This window comes from Dasypus novemcinctus, chromosome 16 (assembly GCF_030445035.2).
Source record: "Dasypus novemcinctus isolate mDasNov1 chromosome 16, mDasNov1.1.hap2, whole genome shotgun sequence".
Taxonomy (NCBI): domain Eukaryota; kingdom Metazoa; phylum Chordata; class Mammalia; order Cingulata; family Dasypodidae; genus Dasypus; species Dasypus novemcinctus.
The window spans coordinates 50,774,225-50,788,514 of record NC_080688.1 but is presented as its reverse complement, the minus strand read 5'-3'; the positions used below and the strand labels follow the sequence as shown (position 1 = coordinate 50,788,514).

Here is a 14,290-nt window from a genome sequence, read left to right as displayed (position 1 = left end):
AGAACACCTTGTGAGTTATGAGATGGGACCTCTACTGCACATTATGAGGATCTTGCTAAAAAAAGGAAATTTCAGCCACTGCTATAGCTGAACTAAGATTAGCTATGTTCAGCCAAATTGGTGGAGCCACAGAGAAATACAATCAAAACTAGGAGCACTAGTTCATCTCCAGTTCCCCCACAGCACTACCCCCCAAACTTCCTTCCCCATATGAGATGGCTGTCGACATTTCAGCAGAGAACTTAACTGGCCCATCTCTTCCATCCCAGACTCAGAGCTCACTCTTCTTTCCACTTCCCTAGTTTCCTGATATTCTTCCTTGGGCACCTAGACACCAATCCTACCTTTCTTGTCCATTGTAGTAGTAGAAGAGGCCTGTCTTTTGTTTTTTGTTTTGTTTTGTTTTGTTTTTTAAAGCGATAAACTTATTCACCGTTTTTTACTGGAAGGAAGAATGAAGAAGGGACTAACAGACTTTTGCCTTAGCTAGGAAAGTCAGCTGCCACTGACAAAAATCAATTCTCTCTCCCTCTCTCTCATACACACACACTTAACTTGCAGTACTACTCTACTCTTCTCCCTATAGTCTCGTCACAGGTCAAAAATTATATCTCTAGCATCAATGTATTATCACTACAGTTCTCAAAGGGAGGTACTGAAACTGAGCATTTCAGTAAAACGTCTCCAAATAGTGGACAGGAACTGTATCATACTCAGGGGCAGAGGCCTGAGAAGACAGCTGGGTTTGTAGAAGAGAGTGGAAGTTTTGAAGCTTCTTAATGTCTCCCTGTTATAGCCTGCAGTTCTATCACATGAGGACTTACAAGAGCAAAGGACAAAGTTTAACACACTGTAGCATAGTTTAAGAAACATGGGGGATAGTGGACCCTACTAAGTTTGAAATGTTTTGCTAAGCTTGAGAAGTTACTTAATGACAGAACGACAGCAGTCAGTTAATAAGCATTCAGAGATAACTGTAAGGAAATGACTCATGAGAAGACCTTATAAACTATTTGACTAAATAAATTAGAGATGTTACTATAGAAAAAATGTCTAATGAGTACAAAAGATGGGGGGATGAAATTAATTCTAGAGTGGGTATGTGTGTTAAAAATTACCAACAATTTGAGCTAATTTAATCAGATGAAATTCATAAATTTTCAGCAACCCCACCACCCTTCATAAATGTGGTAAGTATCCCCCGCTACCCTGCACTTAGTTTCTACTTTCCCAGGATTAATTTGATTTAGAGACTTTAAACAAACTGACAAACAAAAATTAGGTTTAAATTCAGTAACAATAACTGAGTAATAATTGAAGCTTTTGCTTTTTGGTTTCCTAATCTTAAAGACCTGATATCACACTGGTTGACTCAATGTTTCAAATACCTATTTTACTTTACATTATTTCAGCTTTAGCTTGTTATAATAATTAACAATGTTTATATTCTCCAAAGGACTCTATTTAAAATTAAGGCTAAAAAAAACCTCAAATTTAGTTTAATGAGGCACAGAAACAACAAACTCAAGATAGGATGCTAGTTACAAAAAAAAAAAGTTTTTTAAACACAGACATCAATATGCTAGTTTTTATTTTAAAATGTTTTATTAAAAAATCAGTATTTTCACTATAGAAGTAGAAAACACAGATAAAAATAAAATTAAAAGTACTCAACCTATCACCCAGTTAACATTAATATTCACATCTTTTTAGATCACTTTTATATATGGATTATACATACACACTTATTTATAAAAATGGGTTCCTCAACACACACAAGCTTTTGTAACAGTCTGCTTGTTTCTGTTAACATAACATTTTGTTTATCTTCTTCATGTGTAATATTTGCATTATATTTCATTGTGCAGCTGTATCACAATATATTCAATTGCATAATTTTAATGTGTTTAAATAAAACTCCTTCCTCCTTGATTCCTAGAACATGTACTTTCTTTAGTTATTTCCCCTCTTTTTCAATTAAATTTTATTTTGAGACAATAGGCCTGTTGGTTAGTTAAATGCTAACAATGACCAAATCACTGTCAGCCCATAAAAAAATATTGGATATTTTTCCAATCTATAATTCTTCAGGTGATTTATTTTGGGTCTAGTTGTTTGCTAGTTACAGTCCTTTAAAGTCAAATGCACATCATCATTTCTGGGTTCCCTGGTTAACAGAAAAGGAAATAAGCCATCATTTTATTATTTTTAATAAAAAAAAAGGTCTTGTCCTTGGCCATGGTAAACTAAGGGAATCACAGGATGTCCTGTCTAAGATTATCTGGCTTCTCTTTTATGGAACATCCTCAGTTAAAGCAAAAAGAACATTCTCAACTGATACTTGATGGCTCTTGCCTGTTCAATCTCAACAGGAACACAAAAAATACTAATCGACAATCTAAATAGCAAGATATTACTCTCATCATGGAGGTAGAAACTCACCTGAAATTTGGCTGAAGGTTTTGGCAATAAAAATGAAAAGATGATATTGAAATAAATAGCACTCCCCAAATCTACTAGTAGACCTATAAGCATTTGTAAAATCGTAAGTGATCTTATGTAAAACTTTATATTTTATAATGTCTTTGGAATTTGAAACACATGTGATTTAGAAATTAGGCTTTTAGCTGGTAAGATTTCTGAACAGATTCTGTAAGCCAAATGTCCCCACTCTCTCCAAAATAACAAGGCCACTCATGACGTTCCTTTCAGGTAAACCTATGTCCTTGCGAGGCTTCTGCTTTCTAGTCTCCAAATTTTATGTGAGGCACTGTCTCCTTTTTTTAAGTCAGGAGCCAAACTGGCAACAGCAGAAGGGCCAAATGAGACAGAATGGGAACGCAGTGAGGTGGAGCTGGGAGCTGCTGGCCTCAGAATTTAAAAAACAAGAAGGTTGGGGAAAGGATGGGGATCCAATGCTTTCATTTTCTGGGCAAAATTTTGAAAGCATGTAAATGGTTCCTTCTTGTATTTAAAGAAAAAAACACTTCTATACACATTTTCCTCTTAAATTTAATTGTGGAAAGTGTGATCTAGCATTAAGGAAGCAATCAATACAAAGAAAAGAATAGCTACATAATTAGAATTAAAAGAACATCTCCTATCTATCAAGACCTTAAAGACAGTCTAACTCCTAAATTTAACATTCTCATATGAAACATTTAAGGTGGATTTAGTGTTTCTTCTGAGGTAAAATAATTATCCTGTAACTATTCTGCAGTCTATTTTAACAGACTCATTTAATATGTACATACTGAGAGCTGACTAGACACCTAATTGCTACAAAAGGCATTGTGGACAAAAATGAGGTAGACACCACTATCCTTTTTATAGTACCCCTGCCCCCAAATATATTTTTAGGAGATACCAGGGATTGAACCTGGGAACTTGTACATGGGAAGCAGGCACTCAAACCACTGAGCTACAACCACTTCCCTAGAATATATTTTTAAATCTTCCTATCAAGAAGATAAACAACCTAATTTTAAAACACGGGCAAAAAATTTGAAGACATTTCACCAAAGAAATTGTATGAATAAGTACATGAAAAGATACCCAACATCAGGAAAGTACAAATTAAAACCAGAATGAGGTACCTCTACATACCTCTAAGAATGGCCAGCATTCAAAGGACTGACAAAGCCAAGTACTGACAAGGATGTAGAATAACTGGAACTCTCCTACTTTGCAGGTAGATGTGGGAACTGTGGACAACATTTGGACAACAGTGTGCAGCTTCTTAAAAAGTTAAACATACAACCCAATCATTCCACTCCCATATATTTACCCAGGAAAATGAAAATATATGTCCACACAAAGACAAATATGTCCACACGAAGCTTATATATTCATGTTCATAGAAGATTTTCATATTGCTAAAAACTGTAAACAACCCAAATTTCCATTAACTGGCAAACTGGTAAACAAAATATGGTATGGCCATACAATAGGTACTACTGAGCAATAAAAACTCATCACCTGCTGATACACATAATGGTATGGATGAATCTCAAAATCATGTTGAGTAAAAGAAGTCAGATGCTAAAGAGTATGTTCTGTATGATTCCATTATATACATAAAATGTAATCTAATCTAGGATAACATACATACATAAAATGTAATCTAATCTAGGATGACAGAAAACAGACCAGTGGTTTGTGTGAAGCTGAGGACAGAGGAAGTATGGACTGCAAAGGGGACAAGGAATATTTATTTTGGGAGTGATGGAAATGTTCCATATTCTTGATTGTGGTGACAACTTCACAACATATACAATTACCCAAACTCACTGAATGATACCCTTTAGATGAAAGTAGTTTTTTCTATGTAAATTAATCCTCAATAAAGTTCACAAAGGGGAAAAAAAGACTAAAGCACAATATCTGAGTTTTTTTCAGGTTCAATTTGGATTTTAATGACCATCTGCTACATGCCAGGTCCTGTACCAGGTACTGAGGACACAAAGATCATATATTATTACAAAGACAGGGTAAAATAATAGAGTGAAACTAAAAACAACAAGACCAGCTAACATTTACTAAGGCATTTGGCTTTGCACCAGGCTCTGCTGTAAATGAGGCACCCCTATATCTCATTTAATCCTCATAAGAATCCCGGAGATTGGTGCTGTTATTATTTCCATTTGCACTATAGGAAAATGTAGCTTAGGGAGCCTAAGATATTTGCCCTAGAACATATAGTTAGAAAGGGGTGGAGCTGGGTTGGAAAATAACAGAGCCCAGCCTTTGCCTGCTAGACCTGACTGCTTCTCCAACTTGGAGAACCCCAGTTGGTCCTGATGTGGGTTAGGAGAGGAGACACTGCCTGGTCCAGGCCAGCTTTTTCGTCCGAATGAAGTTGTGAAGTGGACGCGAGGTAGTGACACACTTACGGACAGGCTGGAAATGTGGTCACTGTTATTCATGCTGACATCTTAAAGGCAGTGTTATGACAAAGCTATGTGCTTGTCAGAAATTCCAGGGGGAGAAAAGTCAGCCACCAACCACTGAACCTGTTTCTCCGTGTACTGTGAATTCCAAGCCCAGCTAAGAGACTTGGAGAGACTTGCTAGTTCCTATCTCCTCTTGCCACACCCTTGCCTAGGTGGCCCACAGGGACACTCGTCTCTGAGAAGACAAGAGTTGGTGAGGCAGACTTACCCCTACTACAGAAACAGGAAGAGAGAGGGGGGAGCAAAGGAGGGAGGGCAGGGCTGGAACTGAACTCCCCGGGGACCCTGGCACGTTCACCCTAAGGAGCCCTCACCCTCCTCCATACTGCATGAGGCTCCCCACCTACCCCACCCAACAAGGACGCCCTCTTCCAAAGCCTTCTTCTGTAGCAGACATACTATCTCAGCCCTTTCAAGCTCTACAAGCTTTTTTCTTTCATGGTTATTGATGGCAAGCAGGTCCCCATAGTGAGGCTAATGTATTTAGAGCTTTCTTCATCTTCGTTTTTGTTTTTTTTTTAATTGGTCAGTCTCCATGGGGACTCACTCAGCCTTAACCCAGACTGGTCGATGGGGGGGCTGGCACAGAGTGGGAGGGTGGACCCAGATGGCTTGTTTCCTGGTGACCATACTATTGCGGGGATATTAAGGGTAGATACTGCTGATTAATTTCCACAAGGTGGGAAGTTAGGCTAAGAACTAGGGGAGGACAGAGGACTGCAGAGAAAGTGGCCAAAAAAAAAAAAAGGTGTAATCGGACAGCTTTAGGGTCCCACACAATGTATGACAAACAGCAGGCGCTCAATAAAAAAGAAAACAAATATTCAAAAAGGATACTGAAAAATAATCCTTACGGGATTATTTTGCAGTTAGTGCAAGCTTCATGGAGCATACTAAGCAGGCTGGACAAGTCACAAATAACACAGGCAGCTCCAATGTACTCGGAGAAAATGAAACAAAATATGGACTGCAGCAATGTATGAAACCTCGAGAAGCTAAACAAGGCAGATAGTGTAAGAGCATATTTTACTTATTTGTGATATTTTAATACCAAAATTGCTTTTGCATTCAGCAGATTTTAAATATCATACACATATAACTTCAATAAGTCCAAGCATTTTAATTGTGATGTTTTCCAACATATTTGAGCATTTCTACTCATTAAATTAAAATTAAATCTCACTTATTATTAGTGTTAAATGAAACACTAGTGATTGATTAGATAATGCATTTATATAGTTCTCCAAACTTTAAAAACATAAAAAGCTATACTGTGACTTAACTGCCTACCTCCCACTTATTATTCTGTATTCTTTGTTTCTTCATGCATATCAAGTGAATATGAATGTTTATTCTCATTTTCTTCCTTTTTTCAAATAAAAGTTAGTATGCTACATTATGTTTAGTCCAGTGATGACCAATACAAATATTTTTAAAGTTGTGGGTCAAAGTAACAAGTCTTTTACTTTCCACAAGTAACTTCTGCAAGGGAGAAATAAGTAACTTTCTTACCATATAAGTCAATCAATAATACCCAAACTAGGGCCTCAAGGCTGTATTAAAACTTATAGAGTCATTGTAGGGAACACACACGCGAACAGTTCTACCTTACATGTTCCATTTCTGAAAGCTTTTGAAAATTATAAGGGTGATCATTTTACCCTTGTAAAGTAGAAGCACAATAATCACAAGATTACTCTTATCACGACAACTGTCCTCCTTTTTGGGGCGTGGTATTTTAGTTGCTTCACTTTCTCCTGATTTGCTGAGCACAAAATGAAAACTGCACAGTGACCCATGGACCTCTTAAAGGAAGGCTACTACTGTTGGTAATCAAAGTAAAACTGTGAACATAAGAAAGGCTCCTGAGATGTCAGTGCGTCTGGCATTTTTGATGAATCACTTCCCAGGGCTTCACCAGATTAGGCTGACACTAAAGAACAAAGAATTAATGACTTTAAGCAGAACAAACCAAAACCAAATACTTCTAGTAAAAATAAAACGGGATCACAGAAATCCCACTCTGGCTAAAATGTGCCTGACATGAAGGGCACGGTCATTTAAGGCTTATGCAACCATCAACACTGGCCATAGACTTCAGGACCAGTTCTGAGTGCATTTAAAATCCGTACTTTCACAAGGTTCACTTAATAGAATTTTATGGATAGCCAAAATGACTTTAGAAAGTAGAGTCCTAATATCAAAAGTGCATATCTGAAAAAGGTCACAAGTTTTATAAATTTCCACCAATGCACATTATATATATGACATATATTCTTCCCGCTGAGATGCCTTCCCTATCCCTTTTCTGTTCCAAGTATGGCCCAAATCAGGTTCTTTTAGCAGTCATTTTATCTGCCTGAACGAGGCCAGACCTAGAAACGGTAGGAAGACTAAGCTCTAGCCATATTTTCTTCTACTAGACAACTTACATGAAAGGACATCATTCCAAAAAACAGCCATTACCTTGATCATCCTGTATACATATCAGGATCTTCTGTCACTTCAGAAAAAACAAAAGAATGCTTTTAAGAAAGTTTATCCTGGTTCAGAAGAGTAAAACCCTAATTTGCCTGGGGAGATTTGACACAGTAAACTCACCAGTATTTTTCTTAATAACCTACTAAGAAGTTATTTCTTGATAAGCTGTAAAAGTTTGTCTTTTCCTCACTAAATAATTTATTCCGTAAAATCATCTTTGGAGATGCATTTAACAAAAATATATATTTAGGAGAAATTTCCTTGATTCATGCTATAAGATGGAAATCATATACTTTCAGTTTTGGCCTATGTGAACTGTACGTTTCCATTTTGAAAGAATTTTTTTCAATAAAATACAAATAAATAGTAAGGCACCCAAAACACCAAGATAAACAATCAGAATTTTAAAACAAGATTCATATGATCCCACTGGGATGTGTATGGAAAGTTATAAGAAAAAGGCTGTTGGAATGATAATGCTTAAGATATCCACTTTAAGATATGGTAATTTATAATTACAGAGGCAGAAAGCTGTAAGAGCCTGACGTCAGGAAGAATAAAACTAGTCTAGCATATATATTCTAACATATTTCATTGTACCTTTCACAGGAGAGGAGTGAATCAGGCTTCTCTTTAAAGTGAAATTTTAAAAACTCAAAAGTTAACAAATCCACACAATTCAGGCTAGACTCTCCTTCCACTAGGGACACCGCCATCCAGGTAATCACTGCCTCTATCTGTAAGAGGAATTGGCACCGGAGCCATATGGAGCTTTAAGAGCAGTTTATCCATTCCCTTTAAGGTTGGTGGCCTCAAATGACAAGGGAGATTCACGCACTATAATGGACCAAACACCTTGCTTCTGAGTGTGGGAGACACAGACCAGCGTGAGCTCTAAAACTTTGCCCCTTTTCCCGGAAGTCAGACTGCTGGCCGTGAGGTGGGCATCTGCAAATATGGAAACCACTGTCTGACCTAACAACCAGTCCTCTTATGAGGTGAAGCTGCAATGATTGCTTCCACTCAGGGAAAGATGAATTGAGCAAGCAGACATCTATCCACCTTGTCCTATCTTTTACTGGCAGTCATGAGTTCTCTCCCGATGAGCTAGGTATTCTCAAGCCATGCAGGACTTCTGAGGAATCCATTTTCCTTTCAACTCTCATTTCAAAACAGATCAATTTCTGCTTCCATTACGCTGTTGTTCTATTTTTCATAAAATAAGTTTTCAGTGGCTCCCCATTTCTAAATTTCATCTACCCTGCCTGACTTTCAATGCCCCTTCGCCAACCACTTTATTCTCCAACAACACTCAACACAGAGCCTGGCAAGGTCAAGGATAATTCTACCTGATTCTAAAGCCTACACTCTTTACACCAAATTTTTTGGTCTCTCAGTATCCTTTTTTTTTTTCTTATTATTTTTTTCAATGTTACATTCAAAAACTATGTGGTCCCCATATATCCCCCACCCCCCTCTCAGTATTAACTTCCTACAACACAGTGGCCTTGAGGTTATCTTCTTCTATTTTAAATCACTTTGGGCCCAGGAAACAAAAGAAAACATTTTTAAAGAGACTAAAAGTTCACAGCAACATCAATCTGCTACAAAATGAGCTGTTTACAATGTTTGACTTGCTAGAACTTAAGGTCCTTAGAGGGCCTCTAGAGCAGACGGTGGCCAGTGTAGACTTTCTTAACCAAATGTAATATTCGAATTCATCCCAATACTCTCCCCCTCTGTTGAGGATTCAATCATGTTCCCCATAAAGACATGTTCAAGTCCTAACTCTCGGTTCTGTGGATGTGAACAAATCTGTAAAGAGGACCTTCAAAGATGTAATTAGTTAAGGAGAGGCCAAACTGAATAAGGATGGGCCTTAATCCAACATGGCTGAAATTCTTATAAGCAAAGGAAACTGGACACAGAAGAGAGAAGTGGATCACAGAAAAGGAGACAGATCTCGATATGTGATGGATCACATCGATACGATCAAGCATGCATGAGAACACAACAGCCACCAGGAGATAGTATGGCTTGGTGATTTGGATTTCTAGCCTCCAGAGCTGTAGACAATAAATTGCTGTTGTTTAAGGCAACCAATTTTTAGCACTTGTCACGGCAGCCTTGGCAAACAAAGATACCCTCCATTAATGTAAGGGATAATTCATTACAGCTTCAAGAGGGCCGTACAAATAGAGAAAAGATGCTTCAAATGAAAACCAACCTCCTAAATTCCAAAAGACCAATCTCAAACCATTGTTCTGCAAAGATGATGCACTGTAAATAGATTCCACCACTGACAACCAGATGCAGAGCAGAGGAGAGCCTCTCACCCAAGTTTAAGAGTAGAAACACCAACAAAGGGACCTGCCAAGAAGTTCAAAATCAAAGCATTGAGTAATCTTTTGATTTCTACAAACACTGAGAAAAATATTAAGGATAAAATTCAAAACCTCCTTTTACATTAGTATACTCAGATAATACTATTAAGCACATAATGAAGATATATAAAACTAGATTTTAGTAGTCTACAACTGCTGTATGGGGGAGGATGATGGGAAATCTCCCTTCCAGTGAAAGTAAGCCATGTTATGATAGCTTCTATTGAATGGGGCACGTTTTCACAGCTCTCTCTTTTATATATATGCATATAAGCACACACACAATATTGTTCTCTATATTCCTTAACAATAGTTCATTTCACAAAACTGACAAAGTTGGAGGTCACAGTCAATGTTTTAGCCTTAAAAATTCTAGTTCTGCCTGTCTTTACAGTCCATTCCTGGGGTCAAATACATTTTTTTAAAGTATTAAGAAACAAGCTACTGTAGATGCATGTTCCAACACCCATGTGGAAACAGTCCCCTAGACTTATATATTCATTCTTAAAAGCTTGAAGCATGCAAACAAAGATGGGTGGGCAGAGGGCCAGTTAATAAATCTCATTTCCTACTAGCATCTGCATGAAATAGAGCTACGGGGAGTATCCTCTCCAGGGAGCTCCAGAGCACGACTCACTCACTCTGAATTAAACAGTGTCGCCTCAGATGGCCCTCACCACATTTATTTTTTAAGCACCCCTTAAAATACATGTATTTCTAGTGCACATCAACACAGCGAGGAAGCCGGGGCTCACACAGTAGTGGAGAGGAGCTACGCTGACACGTCCATCCACGTGGTTCTTCTGCTCTTGTTTTTTTCAATGGAAATGACTCATTTTCTGAATAGGATAGTCTTCCAAAGAAAATTGGCTTTTCTAATCAAAGTGCACAACACCAAACTGCAAAGTCTCAATAATGATCTACCACCCACTCTGTTCCAGACTATGTAAAGGCGCTCTATTTACACTAACGGATACCTGGGTCAAGAACCATAACTGACTGCATGTTTTATGAAGAATCTGGTGCAAATGCTACAACAATAATGTCTCTTGCTCAGAAAAGTAACTGCTTGTCCATTTACAGTGCTAGGGAACACGGCCTCGTTCTCTAGGGGTCCTCAGCGCCTTTCACCTGTGCTTCCAGCAAGGTGAGGAGTGATCTTGTCCCAGGGCCCTTTTCAATAATGACAGCATTCTCCTTATATTTAGATGCCCCTTTAAACTCACAGCATATGTATAAGAAAAGGGCTAGATATCAGTAGTAATAAACAATAATAGAAAATAAAGCCAAAGGTAAAGGACCTCCTGGTGGCCTACCTGTAAGTCATTAAAGGAACCTGATCTTCCCAGAGCTTTGGGCTCATCCACGCCCCTACGTGCCTCCAAGGAGAACTTCCAAGCACATCTACTGTAGAGAGCTACACCGAATCTACAGCCAAAGATAATCCTGCATTGGTTAAAGCTCTTCTGGCTTTCAGCTCACCTTCCAAGTTTCCTCGGCAATTAAATGGCTATATTATTCCAGCTTCGGAATGCCAAGATAATGATAGAATGCTTTCTAGATGCAAAAATGTGTGACATTTCTCCTTTCCCTATGCCCCTCCAAAAAATAAGTGGTAGTTATGGTATATTAGTCATCCACTTCACAAGTAAAGCAGACCAAGCATGCACTCTTTGTAAAATCCAATACAAATGCAATTTTGGAGGCTTCCTTCTTCATTTAATAACCGGTGACATCTCTCACTCTGTGTCCAGTAATCCTTTCATATAAAATATGAATGCAATGATACTCTTAGTGACTTGAGAATTTGTTCAGATCTTTACTAAAACTCAGTTTTGCTTTTTACGTAATTTCAGGTACCAACACAGGAACAACACAGGAACACACAGTTTGTTTAGAAAGCAAATCAGAAATCAATCAAGAAATGGAACTAATAACATGGACTGAAATTAAAGAGGTATTTAAATTTTCATTTTAAGGCAGTCATTTTTCACCAAAGGTAGCATTAACATTTTACCCTTCTGCCAAGTAATTTTCCATTGCCATTTCAAGTTAGTTCATGTGAGTAATAAAACCCAACTAGGCAACTTCCTTTGGCCTATGTGGTAAAATCCAAACTCCTTCTTAAAAGCAACTGCAGCCTATGGAGCAGGGATTAAATCATTTAGGAAACAAGGGCTACAAGAACAATTTAAATAAGTGCAGGTTAAAAGCAACTCAGTTTTTGTTTTGCTTTTAGGCTGTGGGATGGTCACAGACAGCAAGGTAGGAGAGTAAAGGAGAGGAAGGGGCCCAACTTGACAATCACAAGGGTCTTCAAAGGCAAGTTCCAGATGTTTTGGACAAATTTTGTTTTATACTAAGAAAACAACAAGCACTTAGAATCTGTAAGGATGCCTTGTCAACACATTAGTTGGAACCATAAGGCATGAGATTTTGGTGACCTCATGGGCACAGCCAAAATTAACTCCAAGTATTTATATAACTGCCAGAGATGACAGGGCAAAGGTTGCTTATACTTTTTTTCTGAGTCAACAAATAGTACATATCTTTGATTAAAGATCAAGGAAGTGAGGTACTTTTGGTTCCTATTTTATGATATGCAGCATGTATATGGTAAAATATTCTACCTATAATACCATCTGAATGTTTAGATGAAAGTTATAAAAAAAAGTCATTTCCTGTTGCTCACTAGCTGAGAGGATGCGCTTTGGAGGTTTGTGTGCTCAGCCTCATAGCAAAAGCATTGTTAGCGGTTATCAAGGTAACATTTAAAAATAACTACCTCAGTACAAAAGAACTTCAGAGGAAATAAGACCAGACCGAAGCTATCACTCTCCCTTCAAATCTGGCCTTGGGCTGCATAAGACTCTAGCTGCAGTCTCCATTACATTGTTATCCTTATCAAACAATGCAAACAATTTTAATGAGCTTATCTACTGGAACATATTGCAAGATATGGTAATGTAAAAACGATGCCAACTGTACAAGCCAACTCATTAATCTAAAGGTTCACAACACAATGACCAAGATCAGTCCCATCCTCAAATGAGTCCTCAGCAAAATACAAGGAATTACCTTCCTACTAAATAAGAAGGGCTCCCCACCCATGAGGAGGCCCTAAGCTCCCAAGAAAATGCATAATAGCGCCCAGTCTTTTTCAGCTCCATTACAGTCCAGTTTCTTTCTAATAAGCCCAGGATTCTATGGGGAAAATTTTGGTGAATGTCTGACACCGTGACCTCTGCTGTCAATCCTTGCACCAATCAGCGAGCAGAATTCTTACAAAGCTCCATCAATCTGGCGGTTTAACATCACAGACTGCAGCTTAATCTAGAGGATTCCATCTTTCCTGCACACACGCCAGGGCAAACGCAAACGTTTTTCTCGCCATCCTCCGGTTCTCTGCTGTTAGGCACAGCTACCTAACGGCTCCTTTAAAATCTAAAAGGCACGTAGGAGAGGAAGTGCTAAGCCAATCTCCCCTTGGAGAGGGCAAAAAAACCCACAAAAAACCCAGCATGCATTTTCTCAATGTGGAAAGGAGGAGGTGGAGGGAGAACCCTTGCAGGCAGCAAACCTATTCACAAAATGCTTTCCATCTGCCCGAACAAGGCATTTGAAACCGTGAGACCTCCATGCACACCCAACGTTACACATGGAAATAGATACCAAATAATCACAACCGCCTTTACAAATGCACGTCTGCAACCAGGGTGGGAGGCAACGCTGCTCCATTATATAACGGCCCGGATTTCCGCGCGCCCCTGCGGCTCCCAGCCCTGGCCGCTGGCGCTGCCAGTCCCATTACCTGTAGGAACGCTCTCCGCGCACTGTGTGCTTCCGGAAAGGAATGATGGTCCCGTTATCCTGGATGATGTCGTTGTTGTTCTCGCCATTTGGGGACAGGGTTTGGGTCGGACCAGGCATTGGCGCACTCCCGAGAAAGGAAACAAACCGCTCTCGGCTGGCTGGGTGAGGAAGGTGGGCTGCGTCTTCCCGCTCGTCTGCTCCTCGCGCGGACCGAGCCTGCCGCCTGCTCACTCGCTCCCTTCTCCGCGCTCCCGCTCGGCCCCGCCCTCCCGCGGCCCCGCCCTCCCAGCTGCTGACGTCAAAGCGCCCGGCAGCAGCACCCGGATCACGTGGTCCGGGCTCGTCGCTATGGCAACCCGCTAACTCATCACATCGCCTCAATTCGCCCAGGGCCGCGGCGTGACCACGCCAGCAGCTCCAGGCAGGCACGCGGGCAGGCCTACATCTGGCATGTAAAACCCCAGGCTACCCCGCAGCCCCCCTCGCAGACTTGCCTTGTCTGAAAACCAGCTCTTCCTCTAACCATTTCCTTTCCGACCCTTGCTTCAACTGCAGCTGTGTACACAAAAGAACCATTCATGCAAAGGGGTGTGGGGAGACCCTTTAACTCCTTCAATACCAAGTTCCTGTGCCATTTTATTAAACTTGGTTAGGTTTCAG

General features: G+C 39.5%; 1 protein-coding gene across 7 annotated transcripts in view; it reads right to left on the bottom strand.

The window, feature by feature from the left end:
- Window positions 1–14,290, bottom strand: part of MAPRE2 (microtubule associated protein RP/EB family member 2) — a 162,916-nt gene that overhangs the window by 75,410 nt on the left and 73,216 nt on the right. For 2 of the 7 annotated variants that reach the window (XM_071208633.1, XM_071208634.1), the window contains exon 3: window positions 7,419–7,455. The exons of 4 other annotated variants lie outside the window; for them this stretch is intronic. Coding sequence is in view for 1 of the 3 variants with exons in the window: in XM_058277131.1 (XP_058133114.1) it covers window positions 13,629–13,747 (119 nt within the window). In the remaining 2 variants the exon portion in view is untranslated. Of the gene's footprint in view, window positions 1–7,418; window positions 7,456–13,628; window positions 14,184–14,290 lie in introns of those variants that run through there. One more of the 7 variants, XM_058277131.1, reaches the window with a different exon arrangement.